The 23,701-nt window shown below is 37.2% G+C and overlaps 1 protein-coding gene across 1 annotated transcript in view; it reads right to left on the reverse strand.

The window, feature by feature from the left end:
- Positions 1-23,701, reverse strand: part of SUGCT (succinyl-CoA:glutarate-CoA transferase) — a 327,084-nt gene that overhangs the window by 294,861 nt on the left and 8,522 nt on the right. The window contains exons 5-6 of the mRNA XM_072329171.1: positions 23,240-23,290; positions 18,610-18,730 (exon numbers count right to left, since the gene is read on the reverse strand). Coding sequence (XP_072185272.1) covers positions 18,610-18,730; positions 23,240-23,290 — 172 coding nt within the window. The remainder of the gene's footprint in view (positions 1-18,609; positions 18,731-23,239; positions 23,291-23,701) is intronic.

Consider the following 23,701-nt stretch of genomic DNA (forward strand, 5'->3'; position numbering starts at 1 on the left):
GATAAAACATTCATTTTTTTATTTGACACGGTGAAGCTGAAAAACCTAGCTTAAAGTTTAATTGAAACTGCTACAGTAGATCAGATGGAAGCAGGAAGGTGCAGCATTTTACAAGTATATTAGAGCCTACGTGAAGAAAAAGAATTTGCAATAGAGTTCTCTTGGAAATGCATATGAAAATAATCTTCAATATTTTTAATATTAGCAGATTCCCTGATTAAACTATGCCTTGTTGAAAATAATGGTTGCAGATCATTTACAGGAACTTATCATTCAGGGTGGTGAAACAGTAAATGCATCTGGTTACTTAAAACAGCTAAACTTAAAAACTTTTGTTAGGAGGAAATTGTTCACATGAGGGTGGTACAGCACTGGAACAGCCTGCCCAGAGAACGTGTGGATGCCCCATCCCTGGAAGTATTTGGGACTAGGTTGGCTGGGCAACCTTGTCAGCTGGAAAGTGTCCTTGTACTGCAGGAGAGTTGGAACTAAGCAATCTTTAACATTCTTCCCTGTCTGTTCTATGATACCTGAAAGCCCATCCAATCATACAAAGAATATGGCTTTATATGTGAAAGCATCTGGTAGTCACAGCTCCATATAATTCTCTTCAAAGATATAACCTATTAAAAGAGGTTACAAATTTTGCTTTCCCCCTCCTCAGACATTCTCCTCTTGAAATCATGGTCAGAACCCACCGCAAGACATAATCACAATGTACCTGTATTCTGACTGTGTAGTACCCATAAGGACACTGCTCCAGTGCAAGATGGCCACCTTATCTACAAGAAAGCTTTTCTTAGCGTTTAAATGGAGACTTTTTTTTTTTTTTGCTTACATTTAAACAATTACTTCTTGTTCTATTTGTTCTGTTCTCTTTACAAGAAATTTACTCATGAGAAGACTGTTCTGCACAGACCTGTTCTCATTAGAACCTTACTTTGCAATAATGTCTACAACTTACAATGACAAAGTTCTCTCCAGAAGACAACTTGCAGGACAGTGGGTTTCAGCCAAATCTGACATAAACACTGGGATACAGAATGCTTTTAATGTTCAAGTACGTGGAAAACTGCCAGATATTGCCACCATTTTGGTTTCTGTAGATGACAAAATACAGGCTATTTTTCAACTGCTTGTGTCTTCTACACCCAAAACTCTTTTTATTTTTCAGCTGCTGGCAAAGAGATTTATTTTATCACAGGATTTTAAAAACAGAAGTAATGAAGACCATATGCATACTAGGAAACATTTCAGGTCAAAATCAGCTACTTACAGTCTTCCTACCAATCTAATAATACCAATAGGAAATAAAGTGAAGTGCCACAACAAAGACAATGTGATCTGTTTCTCTGGTGAAATCTCAAAGCCTCTGCATTTTAAACAGTTAAACAAACAAGCTGCAATCATCATATAAAGAATCTCTCATGCATAAAAAAGTAAAAAATTAATACAGTAACAAAGCAGAAGAGAGGCTTGCAAGACAAGACAGTCTCCTGGAACAAATCCCTTAGGAAACCAGACGTGAGAAGTTCAGTAACAACAAATAAAATGTTTGTTGATCTTTTCTTGGGTCTTCTTGTCAGATTATTAGAACACAAGCACAATAAACACTGCTTTACAAAAAGCTTACTACATGGCTTATGAAGATGCCTAAAATCTTCCAGCTTTATTTCTGTTAACTTAGCTAGGCACCAGTCCAAGTATAATAGCTACTGAAAAATAAACATTAAACCATCAGTAAGTGTCTCCACAATTGTACTGTGTTGCTATGTTGTTCATATCCAGGATTTCAGTGCCTAATCTGGTTTCATTCACTGTAAACTAACACAGTGTCAAATCTTACAACTCACACGCAGTCTTCTATGGTATTCTTCATTAGGACAGAATCCAAAATCTGAGGTTTCAGACTTTATAGAAAATACAGCTAATTTTAAGGTGATTACATGTAGATGAAAGAACAAGCAATAAGAATAAGCATGAAGTCATAAGAAAGCTATGATTTCTGTGCACAGTTGAAAGTCAATAGGAAGAAAGTCAAAAGGAAGAATTATGACTTGTTCATTAATCTTCCTATATGCTTCTCAAACTGAACAAGGGATGGGAACACAAGACTGTTTCAGAATTGCACTTGGTTGAAACTGTTTCTTTTTCCTAAATTAACAATATTTTGGACGTTCAGGTTGCGTGTGATCTGACAGACATTAATAGAAAGAACATCACTGCTAGGTTTTTTAACACAAGGGCAAAAGACTAGCTAAATCTCAAAACAAAAAAAACATGCACCCTACCTACTGCTGGTGTGCTAGCAACAGAAGCAGCGCAAGTTCAAAAGGATAGAGTCCCTCAGCTATGAAGACCACCTTCTCGGTGATGCATATCAGAGCTGAACCACACAAGGATGTCAACCTCACCAGCAGAGAAGGGAGCCTGTCAGCTCCCACTGGTTTCTCAGAACGTTGTTTTATTTCAATACACCTCCTTTCCATTTCCACCCTTTCATATGAGTTTGGATTACTAATTCATAATTTGGATAGATATTGGAAGTTCATTCTGTGTCTTTGCCAGAGCCCTCTGTTATTCCACAGATAAAAGTACATCATATACTGGCAAAGCAATGCTTGTGCATATACAGCTTTCTGGGCCAAATTATACTATACACTAGAATGTAAAACTACTTATGGAAATGTATTTCTGAGCAGATCAGTGAAAGAAAAAGGTTTTGCCAATGTAATAGCATATTTGCTAATGGTTTCTGTCAAAACAGCTACACAGGTCAGTGTTCACACCTCTTCCCATTCCTGAGCAGCACAGCTGTGCTGACAGAAGCCTGCTGTATAGAAAACAGTCCTGTGCTCAGTTCCAAGAAGTTTGACAACCAGCTGAATTTTACAGAAGCCTCCCCACTTTGAATATGTCTGTTTGCTGCTTGCAAAACTAATACATTGGGATCCCAGAGAAAAATAAATAAATAAATATATAAACCCAATGACAAGAATTTAAATAGGAAAATTGTCTTTTGGTCCTCCACCCATCCAACTAACGTAGTTACATCAGCCCCGTACAAGGTGACATCATTCAAGTTTGCTGTTACTCTGAAACACCCTATCAAAAAGTACCTTTGTGCTACATGTCAGTCACTCCTGAATTGAGTACACAAGTTTTGTGTATAACAGGCTGAAAAGCATTGCTGCCCTCACCACTAGAAAAACTCAAGACTCCAGAACTGGAGTAGTTTGGGTCATCCTCTGAGGAGCCAGGAGTTGAAATCAATGATCCTTGTGGGTCCGTTCCAACCCTGACTATTCTATAGTTCTATAGTCAAGCCCCTTTTACTTTTCCTCCAATTAAGAGCTACCAGACTTGTGTTCACGTTTTACTCGGCAGCCTTCTGGAAACTTGATTTAAAGGTGTTTCTTAGCCCTGCCATTGGTAGTTAGGCCACAGTTCAATCGATAATGCCCCAGAGGTACAGGAACACAGCAAACCGGTCCTCATACCATCTGAGCGGTGCTGATGGGTGTAAAAGTTTAGCTGGTGTTAAAAAACACAGAGTAGCAAAGGAACATGAGAACAAATGCACTAGATCAGACTCGAGGCCCAGCTAGCTACACATTCTGTTTCCAGAAATGGACAAAAACAGATGCCAATATGAACAGGATAAGCCTATCTAATATTTTTCTTGAGTACTCTCCCAGCTTCCAACAGTTTGCAGCTGACAGACTTCCTGAACAGGAAGATATAGTTTTAAATTCTTTTACACAGTTCATCTTCAGAGCACAATAAAATTGAAAAGTGAAGTATATGAAACTCCCCAAATCAACTGCAGAGGGGTAATGCACATAGAAAACCTTTAAAAGTTTCCAGTCAGATTATGCAGACACTTTCAACCAAATTATAGTGTGAATAGGAAAAAAAACCAATAACGATCTTGAAGACTTTGAACAACTTCACAAATCCTATTAATTGGAGTTCTGAAACAAATGACCATTAAAAGAGAAGTAATAAAAGATATTTAACAACGAAACAATTCAAAATAATCCTATTGTCTGTCATCCATTTATAAGTCTGCAATTAACAGTCAGGTCATTGTTTCACAGACTTTCTCCGATGATTTTTGCTTCCAATTAAAATGAATAAATAAATGAAAATAAAAAATAACTCCATCTTAAGTAAAAATAACATACCCAATATGGAAAAAATCACTGTACCTAACACAGTCGCACAGTGTCTTTTATCAGCCTCCATTGAAGGAGAAAAGGTAAAAACTTGTTTGTAAAAGGACTGCCTTGATATAAAATGGACAGTAAGGGAAGATGGTCTTTGTAAGGAGCAGAAATCAAGATTAAATTTCCTACAGAACCTGCACACATAGCTATGCTTTAATAAGATAGTAATTAACACTAAGGGTTGGGAAAATAAATGAAGAGCTCACACTGGCCCTCAGAACTCATTTTCAAATTAAACAGTCAACCACTATGTCTTCTACTTTCATTCCTACTATAAAATATTTGTTTATTTTGTAAATCCATACATTTATAAAAACAAAAATTCATGTGGTCAAGACTGTAGTTTATAATGCACATATAAAGTATTCAGTCATAGTACCACATTCCTTTAATTAATTATCATCTCTTTATAGAATCCCTTGAGTTTTACATTTCCACAAGTCTTTTAGCCCTAAAGAAGTACAGAGTCCCCTGATGGCACATACTGCTGCCACACAACAAATGGCTGATTTGGGCAGGCCACAAAAACACTGCAGCCTGAATCAGCACAGCACTCCAGGGCCAATTCACCACATTGCTTTAAAGATAGTTCAGCTTTTTCTACATAACACTGCTGGGATCTTTAAATGTATTATGACTGGCTTCAGAAGTTCTCACTTTACAAAAGAATGAAATTACATAAACAGACCAAAGTTCTTTTAGGGAACTACATACCACATAATATTACCACTGACATCTTATATGACCAAAGATTTTTTCAGAACATGGCACAAATCTGTTTAGATGTTCAGGAAAAAAAATAAAAAATAAAAAAAATAAATAAAAAATAAAAAATAATAAAAAAAAAAAAGAACTGAGATTCACACAGAATGACCTGGGTTGGAAAGGACCTCAAGGATCATAAAATTCCAACCCCCCTGCCTGGCAGGGCCACCAAACTTCAATAACGTGGAAGTCAGTTTTGTTTTAAAATTTCCCCAAACATTGAGAAATCCTGCTAGCAAGCATAGTATAATGCAAATACAGATTCAAATTGTCCCATCAGACTTTTTGGCTATTTTATTCATTTGGTGAATACAAGAAGTAAGGAACAATAGCTTCAAAAAACTACCCCACTTCATAGCACCCTACGGTCTTAATTACAAACATATTTACAAGCGTAACTTTTTGCTAAACTTCATGTGTTTTTTTCCTGAGATTATGGCTCTACAGTATTTAAATATTGTACCTTACAGAATTAATGCTCTACTCCCAAACCTGACAGAATTTCACATGTAGATTGAATATAGTCTTGAATACATCAGAACATTTGTTTATATTTTGATGATAGCCATAGATATCAGAATAACGACATGTGGGAAGCACAGTAACCTCTTAAAAGCTTCTGCTGCATGCCATGAAGCTGGTTCTTTACTGCAAAAGGAGTCAGTTCTTAATCTGTATAAATTTGTAGTTTACAAGCAAGCATGTTAACACAGAGCCAAAAAGCACCGATGTCTTCAACTCAATTCTTTCAGTTTGTAAAATCAGCAAGGAAACACTGTGATGTAACCTCCTAAAAATAAGATCACTGTTAAATTTTATGATTAAGTTTATTTCACGTTTCAGTCCTGAAGTGTACGACAAACAACTGACACCACATAGTTTGGTATTTAAAGAGGTCAGAAGTTTCCCAGCTTGTTCAAACACTCTGAAATATAACTCTGACTGTTCTCATCCGTATGTTTATTACATCACAGACTTAAGCCTGCTACCATCTTGCTCTCAAGGACATAAGGCATCAAACTCTGCAGAGTACAAAAAGGCTAACTTTCCCTGCAATGCACAACTATTTTTAAATATCCAGTCTTCCAGCTTCAGACAATTCCTTTATTCAATAGTCTTGAGAAAGAAAAAGGCTAATATTGCATCTGCATCATTTATTATTTCATACACTGCTCTTCTATTTCAAATTAACTCTCTCTCAAAACTAGAGACAATCCAATTTGCTGACACCCACGTATAAATTCTTATTTTACTTATTACCTATGAAATAAATTCACATTTTTTTCTGAATATTCATTCTTTGAAATGAATGTTAGCAAAATTTTAGCAAAAAGCAAAATGTTAGCCTTAGGAGGCGGGGGGGGGGGGGGGAAGTTCTGAACTACCTTTCCTCAACAGTGTTTCTCAGCCATAGTTCTTCTCACAACTTTCTTCACTTGTTTATATCATTTCTGTAATATGGCAACCAGAAGTGGACAGCATTCCAACTGAGAGTACACTAATATGGAGTAGAGCAAAGTCTTTTCGACCATGTTTATTTTAATACAGTTCAGTATGCCAGTCTTTTGTATATCAATACGACATCATGTTCAAATTTAATTATTCCTCACCATTGCATCCAAATCTTCTGAGAACCCTTCTCTCACCCACTGCTCCCCATAGTATCTTAAAAGGACTTGATTATTTCTGATTAAGTACAACACAGTGACCTAGCTCCAATGTTTAATGCTACCCTTGTCTTTTCTTCGTTGCAGACAAATTGGCCAGGGTAATTTCTAATTCTTATCCTGCTGTATCATACAACTGTGCTCCCTTTCTACTTTGTGGACCTGCTGAGCTGCAGCTCTTATACCAGGTCTGCATCACACAGCTGTCCGTGGTAGTCTGTTGACAGAGGGACTGCTGGCAATGCTTTAAATCTCTGGCTGTAGGATGGAAAACTGGGCAGGGCTTTTGAGGCCAGCTCTGCATGACTCTTCTCTGAGATAGTTTCTGGGAGTGTGACTATTTGAAAGAAGTCTAAATGGTATAAAGAGAAAACAACATCTACTGGTAAACCAGTTCCAGAATCCTCCTGCACCTAACACCCTAAAGCCCACAATAAACAAGACATAGCTCTTGACAAAGTGAGGATTTGGGAGTCATCTTCATGCTTCATTCCATCACCCACTTGAATCAAAACAAGATATGCAGCAATATCAGTTCTGAACCACTGCCTTCCATGCCAAGGGTGAAATACAAATAGTTACTGTTTATATAGTACAAGATTATTTCTGACAACTTTTGAACCAATTATATTATTTGCTCTAAATTGCATTACCCTAGCTCCTCTATGAAAATATTACGTGAGTATCAAGGATGTTAGTATAGTTTTAATGAACACCACAAGGGCTACTGTTCAATTATAGTTTGTAATTATATAATCCCAATAATTACTGATCCCTGTGAATCCAGTACTCAACTCCTCAAAAAAGTGTTCTCATGAACTATTTTATCCCTAGACCCTTACTTACTAATTAGCAGCTCACTCAGACAACTTCAAGCTACCAAAAAAAAAGACAGATCAAGTCTTTAATGCATCCATCTCCCAAACGCATAATATAAAAAACTAACATTCAAGAGCCTCAATTTGCTTTTCAGTATCGGAACAATCTATTTTTATCAAGTCAAGCTCAGGTAGATGTTGCATATTTTTTTCCCCTCCAAATGTTTTATTCAATCACTGTCAGCACTGCCAGTGACTTCATGCTTCACAGATTGCAAATCTGATATTTTTGTTTATTTAAGAGAGGTATAATGTTCACAAGTTTCCAGACCTGCCTTTTCAATCTCAAACCACGTCAAGAACTGCTAGAAGCAAGACATGCAGTTTGTTCTGACAATGCCTCCTTTGACTTAGCATTCTGCGTGCAGCACCTTCTACTATTAGAAAACAATAGATCTGTTGAAAATCTATTTTTAACACCCTTTTTTTGACAGAAACCACGATACCCGGCTTATTTTATCATCTAATTCTCTCAGACTATTCCTGCTTTGACTAGCCTTTGCCCAGCAAAGCATGCTGTGATTGTTTCTTGGTTTTTTATTCTGCTATGAAAATACTGGAGTCAAAGTAGGATGTACATCAAAATTATATCTTCTCATAAGAAGCAAATAGAAATCATTAGAACAAAACAGATGTACTGGAAAGTACCAAATGTTGGTAATTTTGAGTTATCACTATCTTCTAAGTAGGTGGGTAAAGAACCATTTTGCCTCTTGGATTAATTAGAATCACTCGAGATGCATAAGACGTACTTAAATTTGAAAATGTGTTCCTTAATTGGTCTTACGCCCTTTAAGTATATGCACTTAAAAGGCACATGTATAACAATTCCAGATTTAGACTCATCTGAAACTCAGATGATAGACAATACCTCCTTTTTTTTTTCCCTTTATTTCCTCTTAATTTTTGCCTGTTTATACCACAACTACTTACTAACAAGTACAACTCACAGTTCAATACAGTTTAGTATTTTACAAAGTACTAATCTAAATCTGTGAATTTTTTATTTACAAATGTAAAATCAGAGTTAAGACAAAGTTCTTCAGGGTACAGACTGTAAATTAGGAAGAAGTATGATCACATATAATAATAATTTTTAATAAAAGTTTGGTTTTTTTTAAACTTCCTTTTAGTTGAGGTATAAATATTTATGCATAATAGATCACCATGCCTTCAATCTCGCACATAAATACAGCACTATGCTCTTTTCCTGTAGGAATAAAAATTACTTAAAAGGCAGAAAATTAAGTGTTAATGCTTTAAGAAATGGAATGGGAGAAAAAAAATATTGAAAGAAGAGACTGGGTAATGTCGCAAGCAACACATAAAGCAAACTGCTTATGATACAAAGCATTACTTAGCTTTCTAGAGAAGAAGGTATGAAGAGGAGAGAGAAAAAAAAAAAAAAAAGAGGAATACTAACTACAGAAAAACCTGTACAAGAGAAAAGCACACACAGTTCCATCAAAAATAACAAACAGACCACGGGAACAGAAGAGAAGAAGATTTCATCATTCAAGGAAATGTACAAAATTCAGTCTCCTTCTAAACATTTTGCCTCCAGAGGCATTAAGATAAAAGTGATTTGAAAATAATGTTGTCCTTTTCAACAGTGCCCCCTCCTGTCCAGAAATAAACTGTGAGTTTCTTATTTGAACTGCACGGATCATACTGAGAGTAACAAACAGCCACTTCCCCATTATTATTTCTTGAACCAGCCAATTTTCAAAAACTTAAGCAAAAATGAACAACGAAAGTGCCAAAAGTTGTAAGATTATGCTCACCAGTAATCCCAACTTGTGAATGCAAACAGAATCTGTGGCTTTGAGAGCACTCACAAAGCAAGAGAATCACTGGGAAATAAAGCTGTAGTAGGGCTGGATCTGTTCAGTCAGAGCAGTTTGGATACGAAACTCGGTTTACTGATCAGGACTTCCAGAATACCAAAAAGGAAACAACATCTGGCTTACCTATGTCTAAACTCTTCACCCAAAAATGACCCTGGACTCCTGAAAAATTACACTACCTTTCAGTTTACTGTCACTAGCAATTTACAACAGTCCAACATTTAGAAAGGGGCAGTTCCATATCAACAGAGTTCTCTCATTTAAGAAAAATGCTACAGTCTGAATATAAAGTAGCACATCATCTGACCTCTAAGGAGTGCCTTCCAGATTCTGTATGGATTTCTCTGAAAGTAATGCCTCCTATTTATTTCCATGGAAACTACAACAGATAGAAACTGCACAACAGTATTTTTCAACATAGTCACCGCTATTAGCTGATCTGCACAGGTGAGCTGACCGAGATGCTCTTCAATGCATAGTGCAAGAGCTGTGTCTGGCTGTCTAGAATGTGGCTTGTCTTTTCGCACTGCTGTTGCCACTGCTGAAACGCACAACCCACTGCCTCACTGGGCTCACATCCATTGTTTGGTCTTCATAAATGTTCAGCAAAAGTCAACTAATATGGATGCAATATTTTCTGCATGGAGGAATTAAATTACATGCCTTTTCTTTGTACACACATCCATGTCAGATGCCATTTGGTCAGACTGCACCTCTGCTGTCATCTGTCACACAGCAACAAAATAAAACACGACACTGGTGGGAAGGTTCAGCCCCTACTGTCATATCACCAACATCCACCTCTGACATTGTGAGCCAACATAATAAAATAGGAGGCATTACTTTCAGAGCAGACATCCTATGTTCTGCTACAATGTCTGCAAATTCAGGTAAACCAGTGACCCACACACACACATTAGTCAATAACAAAAAGCATTTTGTGTAGTAGAGTCCAATCATGATCTTTAAGCTATACAAAACCAAGAATTTTAAACATTTTCTCACAGAATGATCATTCTGTTCCTAAGCACAAAATCAAAGATGAAGCTGGTTTGTTTAGCTATGTAAGGAAAACAACCAAACATCTTACAGCTGTTTGCTTAAAAATTCTGAGAATTCCTATTCTTTACAGCAAAGACTTAAAAAATAATAATAATAAAAATTAAAAAAAAAAATTAAAAATGGGGAAACCTTTTTGTCATGGTTATGCTTTTCTATTATTAATACTACGTTTTCTTTTGTTTTGACCTTGACCAGAATGCCAGAATCCAGCTTCAAGATATGGTGGAAGGTGAGAAACACACATTTCCCAAGGAAACACGTTAGCACTTCAAAGCTAAAATCTCTACAGTCATTCTGTGATGCACATGTTATACCACACCACATGTTCCAGTGGTTCATTCCAACAAATGCATGTACACTATCCCCACAGACTAAGTATGCTCAAGCTCAGTTTTGATTTTTAGCTACTGCTCACACCTATTACACATAAGGATAGCAAAGAGCATATTCTCCCTCCTGTAGGTGGGACACACAGGGCAGAATAGAAACACTAGTCCTCAGGTCACCAAAAGTGAAGAGAAAATGAGGCTAGGAGGAACTACGCAGAAATGTAATTGGAACTGATTAAACCAAATTCTTCAGCAATCCCACATATTAGAACAGGGATGCCAAAGGAAACAGAGAGCAGGCTGGTGCAATCTACTTCTGGATGGATGGAATATAGAGGAATAGATGAGGGTTGCTCCAAAAGTAATGCCTCCTTTTCTATTATCTTGGCCCATGATGTCAGAGGCAGATGGCAGTAGTAAGGCAATGCTTCTACCAATATCCTGTTACATGTTGCCGCATGACAGTTGGCAGCAGAGGGGCAGTCTAACAAAACAGTGTCTTACATGGAAGTGCATTTGAAGCAAAGGCGTGTCAGTGAATTACTTCATGAAGAAAAAACGGAACCTGTTGCCATTCATAGATGCTTAATGAACATTTATGAAGACCAAACAGAGTGAGATTGTGGCTGATGCATTTCAGCAGTGCCAATAGCCACACTGGGAAATCTGTGCTGGTACAGACTTTTTACAAGCATGCAGGCTCTTACTCTTTGCTAGCAAAAATGCACAGCTATTTTTCAACATAGTCAGCACTATTAGTGTTTTGTAGCCAATAATTTGCTCTATCAAATAATGTTACTATGCTCTTCTTATCTGATGTAGTTTCAGTGGAAATAAATAGAAGTGTCACTTTCAGAACAACTCACATATTTAGGTGTTATTAAATTACATAGGGCACATATGAACCATTCATGATCACATGACCAAAGCATTATGCCCCAAGAACATATCACAGAATCACAGAATTGTAGGGGTTGGAAGGGACCTCTAGAGATCATCAAGTCCAACCCCCCTGCCAAAGCAGACTCCCTAAACCCCATCGCACAGGTAGGCGTCCAGGCGGGTCTTGAATATCTCCATAGAAGGAGATTCTACCACCTCCCTGGGCAGCCTGTTCCAGTGCTCCGTCACCCTCACTATAAAGTTCTTCCACACATTTGTACAGAACTTCCTATGCTGGAGTTTCAGCCCATTTCCCCTAGTCCTGTCCCCACGCACTACTGAAAACAGACCAGCCTTGCCACTATGGCTCCCACACCTGAGGTATTTATAAACTCCCTCTCAGCCTTCTTTTCTCAAGGCTAAACAGACACAGTTCCCTAAGTCTCTCCTCATAGGGGAGATGCTCCAAGCCTTTCACCATCTTTGTGGCCCTCCGCTGGACTCTTTCCAAGATATCCCTGTCTTTTTTGTACTGGGGAGCCCAGAACTAGACACAGTATTCCAGATGAGGCCTTACCAGGGCAGAGGAAGGGGAGGATCACCTCCCTCAACCTGCTGGACACGCTCTTTTTAATGCACCCCAGTATGCCATTGGCCTTTTTGGCTACAAGGGCACACTGCTGGCTCATGGCCAACCTGTCGTCCACCAGGATGCCCATCAGCTCCATCAGGCTGACACTGAGCAGTACAAGGTAGAAATTCTTATGTAACAGGACACAAGTATAGATCACAATGAATACACTCATTCAGCATCTGATCTACTACCAGGATCTGGCAATTAATGTAACCATAAATACAGCATTGCTACCCACACTGTAACCAGCAACGAAAAATGTAGCCCACGAGTGCAAATCATTCTAGACAGCAAATATTTAAAAAGAAAATCCATATCAGTTAGTACTTACTACTAGTTAGTGACTCTAAACTCTTAAGACAAATCCAATACCCATATTTTCACACTGCTTTGTCACAAATAAGTCTTTGAAAAGTGAAAATACCATTCTTCCAAAGTGTAACAACTAGAGATAATACTTTTTTAAAAGAAGACTAAAATAATAAATAGCACAAATTAAGCATGCACCCTCTGAAATAGCACAAAGGAAGAACAGTGCAGTCTAGAGTCAGAATTATTTTCTGTTTTTTTAAATGGCCCCTAATATTAAAGAAAAAAAAAAAAAGTTTTAATATCCAATTTCACTTATTTATACTTGCATGCAATAACTGAATGAGACTCAAAAGAAACTCAATGACATCTTGACCACAGCTGCTACACAAGTTATGCTGTAGGGTGAAGCTGATTCCATCAAATTACTTGTTTATTGATTGCGTTCCATACCTATGATGCCTGTACTTGAAAGGCAATATGCTTCCAAAAATAAGAAATGAAGACAGTCCAGATGACTCCTAGTCCCATTAATGAGTTAACTAAATGGCATAGGAAAGTAAAATATAGTAATTATTTATAATTTATTAAATGAATCTGCTATAATGTCTTTAGCATGTAGACTGCACATCAAGAAAAAAAAAAAAAAAATCAAAAATTAAAGTTGAGAAAACACCCTGATTCTGACACACTGGACACACTTATTTCTTAGTTACTTATTTATTGTCAACTGTTATGCCAAATGTCTCTCTCTACTCCCATACCTCAATGTAATAGAGTTCATGATACTCATTAACAATGACCAAAGTCATTTTGTCAGTGAAGAATAGTTACAATACATAAAACATATCTCTAAAAAGCATATTTGAAACTGCCTAAGTTAACACATAAACCAGTCCAATCTGCTGTTCAAAGACATTCTAACATAATTCATGTTACATTGCGTATCCATTATCCTTCACAGGACCTGTAAACCAGAAAGGGCTTGAGAAGTAACATATTTCTATTATCTCTTGAACAGCCTTGTAAAAGAGGTGCAAAATGATGGATGAAATCCCAATGTTTAGATGTAATAGGGGTTTCTGTAACCAAGATAATTTGTCTTAACAGATTCCAACATTTGGGAAGACAACTTGTCCATTTAATCCAGTATTCTAGGCCAGCACATCTCTTACATCTGACAAGCAGACCTCTTTAGGTCTTTCTTAACTCATATTTTCCATATCTCTAGTAAGGCATTCTATATACATGTAACTTTTTATGGCATTACCAAACAATCTGGGACTGTATTTTTCAGCCTCTCCCCACCTGAAATATTGCTTCTAAGTTATCAGCTACCTGCAAGGGATCAGTTTGTCAAAGGGTCATTCCACTTAATTCCAATTCTTCATTTTAATTCCAGTCTTTACCCTCAAATGTTGTGGCAAGCACTGTTTTCCTCAAAAAAGAAGAGTTAATTTCTAAGTTTACATGAACATCTTGATATCGTCAGTTACTCTTTAGAGTGTTTTCATTGGCAAAGTGATTATGCATATTAATAACAGACTCCAACCAAAATTTCACCTTGCTCAGATACACTGATACAAGTGATTTATATGTATTCATTTACCAAGTTGTTCTACAGCTTTATATGCTAGATATTCAGACTAACAAAGCTTATCAAATTAGTCCCTTAAAGAAAATGGCTTAAGTTGAGAAACTCCTCTGACTTCACCAGTAATAAATTGCAATGTATGTAGCTTAACTCCCATAAAAACATTTTAGGGCTTCTACTCATCTCCTCTGCTGTCTAACCTAATTTGTTTATAATGGGAAAAAAAAATAAAAATTACCCTGATCTTTTTCCATAGGCATTCATATTTAAACCTAAGCTGCTACACTATGCAATATTTGTCAGAAATATTTTTCATTTGATCTCCTTTTCACTGTTTTTTATTTATTTATTAACGAAACAAGCTATATTAATCAACTTCTGGCTTTCTTCCCAGAGCTCCAGAATAAAAAAGGGCAATGGATATTTGAATATAGTAGTAAACCATGCCACAAAAATATTTTGAGCTGTAATGCCTTGAATCAGGCCACAGAGTTTAGAAATAAATCATTTCTTTCTTTTCAAATTGCAGTATTGCCGTTATAGGATTAGGAAAGCCAGGGCTGAACTGGAGAATCTGGCAAAGGATGTGAAGGGCAGGAAGAAAGGATGCTGTAAGTACATAGCAGCAGAAGGAAAACTAGTTAAAACATAGGCTTACTGTTGAATGGGGAAGGGAAAATGGTTACAAGTTACATGGAAAAAACAGAGGTATTTAATGCTTTCTTTGCCTCTGTCTTTACCTATAAAGCTAGCCCCAGGAGTCCTGGGCCCTTGAGACCAGACGGAAAGCCTGCAGGAGAGATGAAGTCATTTAGAGTATATTTAAGTCAGCTTAAGTAAGCAGGCACCCTTGTATCAAAGGAGGCCAACAGAATCTTGCACTGCATAATGAAGATCATCAACAGTATAAGAGAGGTGATCCCTCTACTACTCTGCATTGGTGAGGCCACACATGCAGTACTGCACCCAGTTCCAGGCCCCCCACAACAAGATAGATGGACTTCCTGGAGAAAGTCCAGCACAGGGCCACAAAGACCAGAAGGCCATCAAGATGATCAAGGGACTGGAGTATCTCTCTTATAAAAAGGAGCTGAGAGAGCTGGGAGTGTTCAGCCTGGAGAAGGAGGCTCAAAGGAATATAAGAAATGCACATAAATACCTGAAGGGAAAGTGTAAAGATGGGAGTCAGATTTTCTTCAGTGGTGATCAGAGCCAGGAAAAGAAACAATGGGAACAAACAGAAGGTTTCTTCTGAACATGAAGAAGCACTTCTGTGTTGAGCAGGTGATGGAGAAGTGCCATAGGTTAGCCAGAGAGACTGTGGAGTTTCCTTCCTGGAGATCTCCAAAAGCAACTGGGACACATGCTTGGATAACCTGCTCTGAGCGGCCCTGTTTTGGGGCACGGGTTAGAGCAGGATCCAGAGGGCCCAGCCAGCCTCAGCTATTCTGTGAAGATGATAATAGACCGGAACATCTGAACATCTCACCCACAGGAGAGGGTAAGAGCTGAGACTTCAGCTTGAAAAAAAGAGAAAACTTCGGGGCAGGGAAATAAATAAATAAATAAATAAATAAATCTTAGCAATGAATATACTTGATGGGAAGGAACGAGTGAGAAAGACTTAGACCCTCCTCAGTAGCACCCACTGATAAGACAAGAGGCAATGGACAAAAATTCACATGACTTGCAGCATAACACAATAAAATACTCACTCTTTGCTGTGAGAACATCAAGCATTGGAACAGGTTGTCCAGAGAGGATGTAGTGCTTTCCATCTGTGGAAATACTCAAAAACCAGGTGGACACAGTTCTGGGGAATCCAATACTGCTGACCTTGTTAGAACAGAAGAATTGCACTACATGTCTCAAAAGGTCCTTTCCATCTACATAATTCTACATTTCTGTGAAACTGCCAAATACCTTTCCTTAGCCCTTTACTTAAGTCAAGGTTTTTAATTGCTGAGAGGTGCTCTAAAAGTAATACCTCCTATTCTATTATTCTGGCCCAAAACATCAGAGGTGGACATTAGTAGTATACTACTTGTAGAATTTGAACCTTCCCAACAACACTGTGTTAAATGTTGTTGATGTGTGACAGATGGTAGCAGAGAGGCTGTCTGACAAAATGGTATCTGACATGGAAGTGTGTCTGAAGAAAAGGTATGTCACTGAAATCCTCTACTAAGAAAAAGAAATCACACCCATTTACATTTATTGACACTTGCTAAACAGTGCACACGCTAAACAGAGACCAAACAGTGCACATGAACACAGTGAGGCACTGGGAGGTGCATTTCAGTAGTAGCAACTGTGATGTGAAAGACAAATCACATTCTGGACAGCCATGCACATCTCATACCACAAAATGATTCACAGCTCTATCAGTTCATCCATACACATCAGCAGATTAAGACCAAGGAACCGCACACAGAGCTGAGGATCAGTTTCAATGTGTTGGAAAGATGGTGACAGCATTAGAATATCAAAAATTTTGCACCACGTTGGCCCCACAAATGCTCACACAGGATCATAAAGTATACCCTATACAAGTTTGTTGGTACCTATTCATCCAGCACTGGGCTGAAGGTGAAAGTTTTCTGGATCACATCATTATTGGTGATGAGACATGGAGTCACCATAAGCCTGAGCAAAGACAGCAGGCCATGGAGTAATGAAATGGGAATTCCCCACTGAAGAAAAGATTCAAGACAGCCCTCAACAGGTACAGTGATGTGCTCTGTCTTTTGGGATAGGAAAGAGATTCTTCCAAACAAACCATCAACTCTAACTACTACACTGTGATGCTGACTAAGCTTAAGGCTCAAACTTCCAGAGTCAGGTCAGTAAAGAAGACAACCTTTTTCTTGCAATACAATAATACCAGACCCCATACCAGTTTGAAGACTGTGAAGCACGTTGCCTATTTTAGCTGGACTGTCCTACCACACCCATGATTTGGCACCTTCTGACTTCCATCTGTCCAGGAAGGCTGATGAAAGATGGACTAGATGTGTATTTTCCTAGCAATTATGTTATCACAGCAGCTGTAAAACAGCAGGTCACCTCCTCTGATGCAGATTTTCACAAGCACAGCACATAGGGCCTTGTTCATCACTGGCGAAAGTGCTCAGTTAATGGTGGTGACTGTGTAGAAAAAGTGTTTCGTAGATGAGAATTTGCTCTATCAGAGTTATTGTGCTCTTTGTACCTGGTATAGTTTCCAAGGAAATAAACTGAACACATTAAGTTTCGAGTGACCTACAACCTATCAGCAAAACAAAAGTACTCAAAAGTTGTCATGTACAGTGAGTGGATAAATAGATTTACTAAATCAAAGGCCAACCTGTAACAAATAAAGTGCAGTGTGGGTATCAATTTATTCTTTCATGAACTATAGATGCAGTAACCAGAAAAAAAAGGAAAAACACTCAGTAAATTCTGACTGTGAGATTACATGCATAAGCAAATATGAAGGACACCATGGTAACTCGCCACAAAACAAACTAAACATATATGTAAAGAAAGATTTAACAGGAGTTTTCTCAGCACATGCTGAACATAATAGCCTTTCTGCTCTCATTGTTTTATTAAGACACTTACCACAAAAGCATGATAAACATTCTAAAAATCTGTTTGGTTCCCAAATGACAAACATCCAGGAATTGGCCCGGTTTGCAACTAATATTTTAAATTGGTCTCAAAATATTCGTAACATTTTTGGTTTTATTTAATTTGTACTTCAACCATAGACTTCTCATGCACAGATCACATAATTTTAGTATATTTTTTGGTGTTAGTTTTTCAAATAAGTGATTTTTCAGAGTTCAAGTTATTTCCATATGTGTGCAGATTCTAACGTTCACATGCCTACTGCCTTTTCATTCCTCCTTCCATTTCTTAAACACCTAAAAAACTCCTCTTACATTTCAGCTATCAAGCAGTCTGCAGCAAAGTAATGGAGAACACCTATGAACATACAGCCCTTCCATGAACATACAGCTAGATAAGTCTGAAGAGAGAGAGGCAGTAAAGAACATTGAAATTGCCAGATTGGAAACTTGTAATACATAAATTAGTACAGTAAAACTGTTCAGAAAAAAATAAATAAATTATATATATATATATATATCTGCTCCAAGCAACACAGAAGGAATCCAGCCAGTGTAGATCCCTTTCAAGACTATCTGAACATGGCAGTGTGATAGTCATTGCTGAACAAGTTACAAAGTATTGACATTGTTGCTGCCTCGCAGTTTTTCTATACATGTTTTTCAATTAAAATCAAACTTCTTTTCTCTTTCAGTTTATCTTAACCAACATCAAAATAATATACTCTTATATAATCCCATGACTTTCATAACAACGTAAGAGGAGTAAAGGAAATAACACAAATTACTGAAAGCACAATACCTGTTATTGAACAGTACACTATGTGAGGAGCAATCTTTTTAATGTCTTCATAACCTAAGCCAATTTCAGCCAGTTTCCCAGGGATGTAGTTTTCCACGAAAACATCAGATACAGCTGCAAGCTTTAGAAAACAAAAGGATGAGTAAGATTTGTTAACAAGCTTCCAAAAGTTCAATATATTCCTCATGTAGCTTGAAGTACCACTAATCAAGATGGCTCCTGTCTTCCTGACAGAACAGAATTCAAACCTGAAGAGATTTTTTTGGTATGTTAGCATGCTTATGTCTGCAAACTACGCATTAGAGATGCTGTGTATATAGAAAAGGAACTATAAGAATTCTAAATCTATTAGACAAAACAGTAATGTAATTGTATTAACAGTCACACTGATTTCCAAATACTTGATCAAAATTTACGTAACAGTCACCCACTTTATACTCACACACAGCTTGAAACCAGCTGTAAACAGAAGCTATATATATGTATATACACATATATACACACACGTGTATATATATATATATGTATGTTATATATATATATATATATATATATATATACACACACACCTCTTTCTGTATGTGGGAGCAAAACATGGACCCCAGAAATATTTTTAAGGTTAAAATAAACATCTTAAGGTCATCTCAATTATAAAGCTCTGCAGCAGAATTTTCTGCCTCACATATGAATAAATGACCTAGTCCAAAACATACTGAGATTAAAGATTAACCTATGATCCTGATGGGCTTTAAATTACATCTTTTTATTCTTAGAGAAGTTAAGCATGTAAATATATTTGTACATATTTCAGTAGATTTAATATTAATTAAGAAATTCTGAAACAAGAGAACTACATTTGAAAATAAATATGTACTACTTGGCAGAGCTGTAGAGGTTGAGGTTCTTCTTCAGTTCAGTTGCTTGTTCCAGGAATTTAAATACTCCCTGACAAGAACACATTTGTACATACATCTATAAGCATGACCTAAAGCTTTTCATTTCTTAATGTTATTTCAAGATGATCAGAGTCAAGTTCTCTGGAACTACCATGCAGTTGTCTGATCAATATACACAGCACACTGGGCCAGCTTCCATAAATTACTGTCATCATATCTGCAATCATAAGCATTTTTGTTCCAGCATGTAGTCTGTTTAGTTGAATTTAAGGCCAAAGAAACAGCCAAAACAGCAAATATTTTAAAGGAAAGACAGAAATTGATTCCTATTCAGACAAGAAGCCATGTAAATTATGAATGGTTTAATTAGATGCATGGATGAGATGCTAGTAACATTTACAGAAATGAACTTCAGCATACGGTAAAAGTGTATTTTTAAATGCATGTGGTAAATTATTTTCTAAGAGTCTATGTCAAGGAGCTCTAGGAGTGCCAGTTTTTGACAATTACAGTAATACGAGCAAATCTCAAAATTCTAAACAACTATTTGTGGGGTTTTTTGTGTTGTTGTTTGTTTTATTTTTAATTCATGCCCCTATGAATGTGACAATACCTTAACTTCATAGCAGTTACTTAAAAAGCCAGCATCTGTGACAGGAATGTTCTCAAGAAGATCAAGGGTTCCACAGAGCTGAAGCTTTAGCTAGTAAAAAAAGAAGCTCAGAGTGGTCTGTTGACTGTCCCAGTCTTCTGTGCCAGACAGCTCACTCAATGCAAAGAAAAGGCAATGCACTGAGAGCAGGCTGTTGATCTTCAATGGTACATCTTTATGTAAAATAGATCTGAGGGGTTTTATTTGCTCTCTTAATCCTTTATAGTCTGTACATAATTACTTTTACATTTGGTAATATTTCACTTTTAGCAAAATTCATCTAAGAAATCAATTAGAACTTTTGAACTGCTTTCACTGGGTTTTATAACCTATCCAATATAGAGTGACAGCATGGGCTAATTTGAGAGCTACTGTCCATCTCATACTGAAGAGCCATCACCTCCAAACCTCCGTGAGGAAAAGAGGACAACTTGCATTACTGTAACAATAAATAAATAAGTGCCATAACTCTGGATGTGGCAACACACATGGGATGACTACAGTGCTAAGTGAAGATAAAACAATTTAGGCCAAGGTTAATAGCATATATATTATCAGAGAATGAGATGAGCGTAACATTCCAGACATTTTACAAATATTGCATCAGCTTGGCCTCTAGTGCTCTTATGACACCTAGGAACAGGTTTTAACATATAAGCCAGCAGTGAAATATCTCTTTCAGTGTTCACTGCACCAAGCACAGATACCCAGAGTTCTGCCATTGGCATGAACTGCATTCAGACTCTATCCAAACCAACTGCACAGAATCACGGAACGTCCTTAAAGCACACAGGGACTTTCAGTCTTAAAATTCAACAAGGTTTTAAATCTTCGGTCAACTGAAATTTCACACTGAACTACAAGTCCTGCAAGCCCTCTGAGCACACCATTTGTACATTCACCTACACTATCAAAGTAATGTAGAACACAGAATAGTATACTGTGTTCCAGATAGGACACTGATGTGCTCAGCTGGTATATGTCAGGATATCAGGAAAAAAAGCATAATAAATACCAAAGTGTTCATTAATTTGAACGTAAGCAACATGTAACGAAGATACTAACTTGACAAAGCAAACTATTGGTCCCTTCAGAAGGATTTAAAAAATAAAAAAAAAATAAAATAAATTAAAAAAAACAAGTATTCCTTAAAGAGGAATGTGTGTGTATATACACACAGTTCAGTGAGAGCATGCATGAGACATGATGACTGTCTCAACTACGTTGACCAGGAGGAAAGGAAAAGTGCCATCAGCTCCCCAACCACTGGAGTTTTCCCAAGTCCTTCATGAATAAACATAGAATTTAATTAGTTAAGACTAAATTCTCGGAAAAAATGTATCACTAAGATTCTTAAAACAAGTTGCTGAATACTGCTGAGTAATACTCTAAAATGCAAGCCATATATATCAGAGCACAGTATCAGTACACATATCATCACTGAAAATAAGTTTTGTTCAGTGAGACATTCAAATATTTGAAAAGCAGTTAACAGTGAGTTAAAAGCAATAGGAAGGAAAACAAGGCTACAAGCGATGCAGAATACAGAAACAGAATACAGACTAAAGAATAATTTTATGGTAGCTATGCTGTAAAATATTCACATAGTTATGAAAGAGTAGACCTTTGGACAAGTGTCTTGTCAGCACTGTGCCAAATCCAGGATTGCTGATTAACAGGTTTTTCTGCATGCTTGATACTACTAATTCAATTATTCTAACCATGCCACTTTACTTAATACAGAAAAACTATTAAATTTCATCACTTTTCTCTGTAAGACTTAGGCCTACACTTCATATTTATTGGTATCTGATGTATCATAGTATCATAGTATCGTGCGAGTTGGAAGGGACCTTAGAGATCATCGAGTCCAACTCCCGGGATTCGAGCCCTTCTGTGTAGCAGAGCAGCATTTCTGCCACTTGCACCACAGGGGGGATTCGAACCCCGGGCCTCTGGTGTTGCAAGAAGCACCTTATACCACTGCGCCACTGGAGGCACACAAACTCAATGTTCCTCCTGCAAACAGAAACAATACTTTTTGTTATAGCAAACACATCACTGCACAACATTCAGAATTCTATATACCTACATATGTTACCAAAAGACAAGTGACAGCTTCATAACAGAAATGAATGATTGTGTTCTGCAGAGAGCACAGAGAGCGGGTACTGGAGAATCCATAAATTTTGGCTTATAAACTCCAAAGACCGTATAGAGCTGACAGTAAAAATAGAAGTTTCAAAAGCGTAAGACAACCTAATCTCTTTGCATTTCATGTAACATCCCTGGCAATAAATCCTAAAAGACAAATTCCACTTATTGCAAGACATATACAGACTTACTGTGAAAAGAAGAGTGACTGGAAGTGATATTGAAGCAAGCAGGAACAGAAGCCTGCTCACAGTTTTAGATATGTTGCTATTCTTATTCTACAGCCCTGCTGTACTAGTTAGCAGGTCTTACACTTCTCAAAAAATAATTAAAAAAAGGATGGGAAAGCACAAGTTTTAAAGAGTGTGAAATATGGTGCTTTTATTAGCTTAAAGATTACTAGAATAATCAAACTTCATTATTGGAAAAATCATTACCCTCATCCTAAACAAACATGGCGTTTGACCTACAGGACAGCACTCGCAATCAAAGCCAGGAATATACTGCAACACTCAAAAATACACAAATAGTGGAGCCCAGTTCTCCCACTGTAAACTCCTTGCTGATTTCAATGGCAGAAGTTTCTAGCTGGATTGGTGAATTTGTACAGAAAGATCTAGTACACCAACAGCTAAGCATTGGACTGTTTGACCTTTACCTCACAGTATTTCCTCTTAAGTGTTTGATGTTTGAGTAGATTTTATTAGATCTAGCGTTGTTGTAAGTTATTCTGAACAATGAACTTTTCTCAGTGTGAAACTGTAGAGATAATAAATGTCATGTCCCAACCATAATTTAAACAGTGAATGGCATACATACCTATTTTTAATTATCACACCCATAATATTTGAAATGTAGAGTTTATTCTTTCTTAGACAGGACCAAAACAATATAAAATTGACATGATTTGCATTCCATTAAAACCTACCTCCCTGATCAACTTTGCTCCTCTTGAATTCTTCATATTGATAGCTATACTCTGGGGAAAAAAAGAAAAGTCACTTAAGAGAAAGCCTTTCTAGTGATTACTGAACTCTTCTAAACATAATCAGTAGTCAGTTTTTCATATTTAAAAATATTTTTTGTTGGTAAACCAAGCTTAGCAGTCTCAAAGAACCAGAAAAGCAACAGAGCAAGTCTGATGGATGTGCAACTGGGAGCTGCACTGTGGCCTGCTCGCTGTATGTTTGTACAGCATTTAGTACTGCAAGTACACATGGCGACTCAAGAAACATTTGCTTCAATGGCAACAAGCCACTAGACAGCTCAGGTACACTGTGTAACTTCATCTTATCCACAAAGATTCACAAACTCTCTCTGCTAACCCAACTACAGTATGATGCCATAACTCTAGCTGCCAGTACAGGCAGGTCAGCTCAGCTGACCCACA

The sequence above is a fragment of the Excalfactoria chinensis genome, chromosome 2 (genome assembly GCF_039878825.1).
Source record: "Excalfactoria chinensis isolate bCotChi1 chromosome 2, bCotChi1.hap2, whole genome shotgun sequence".
NCBI lineage: Eukaryota > Metazoa > Chordata > Aves > Galliformes > Phasianidae > Excalfactoria > Excalfactoria chinensis.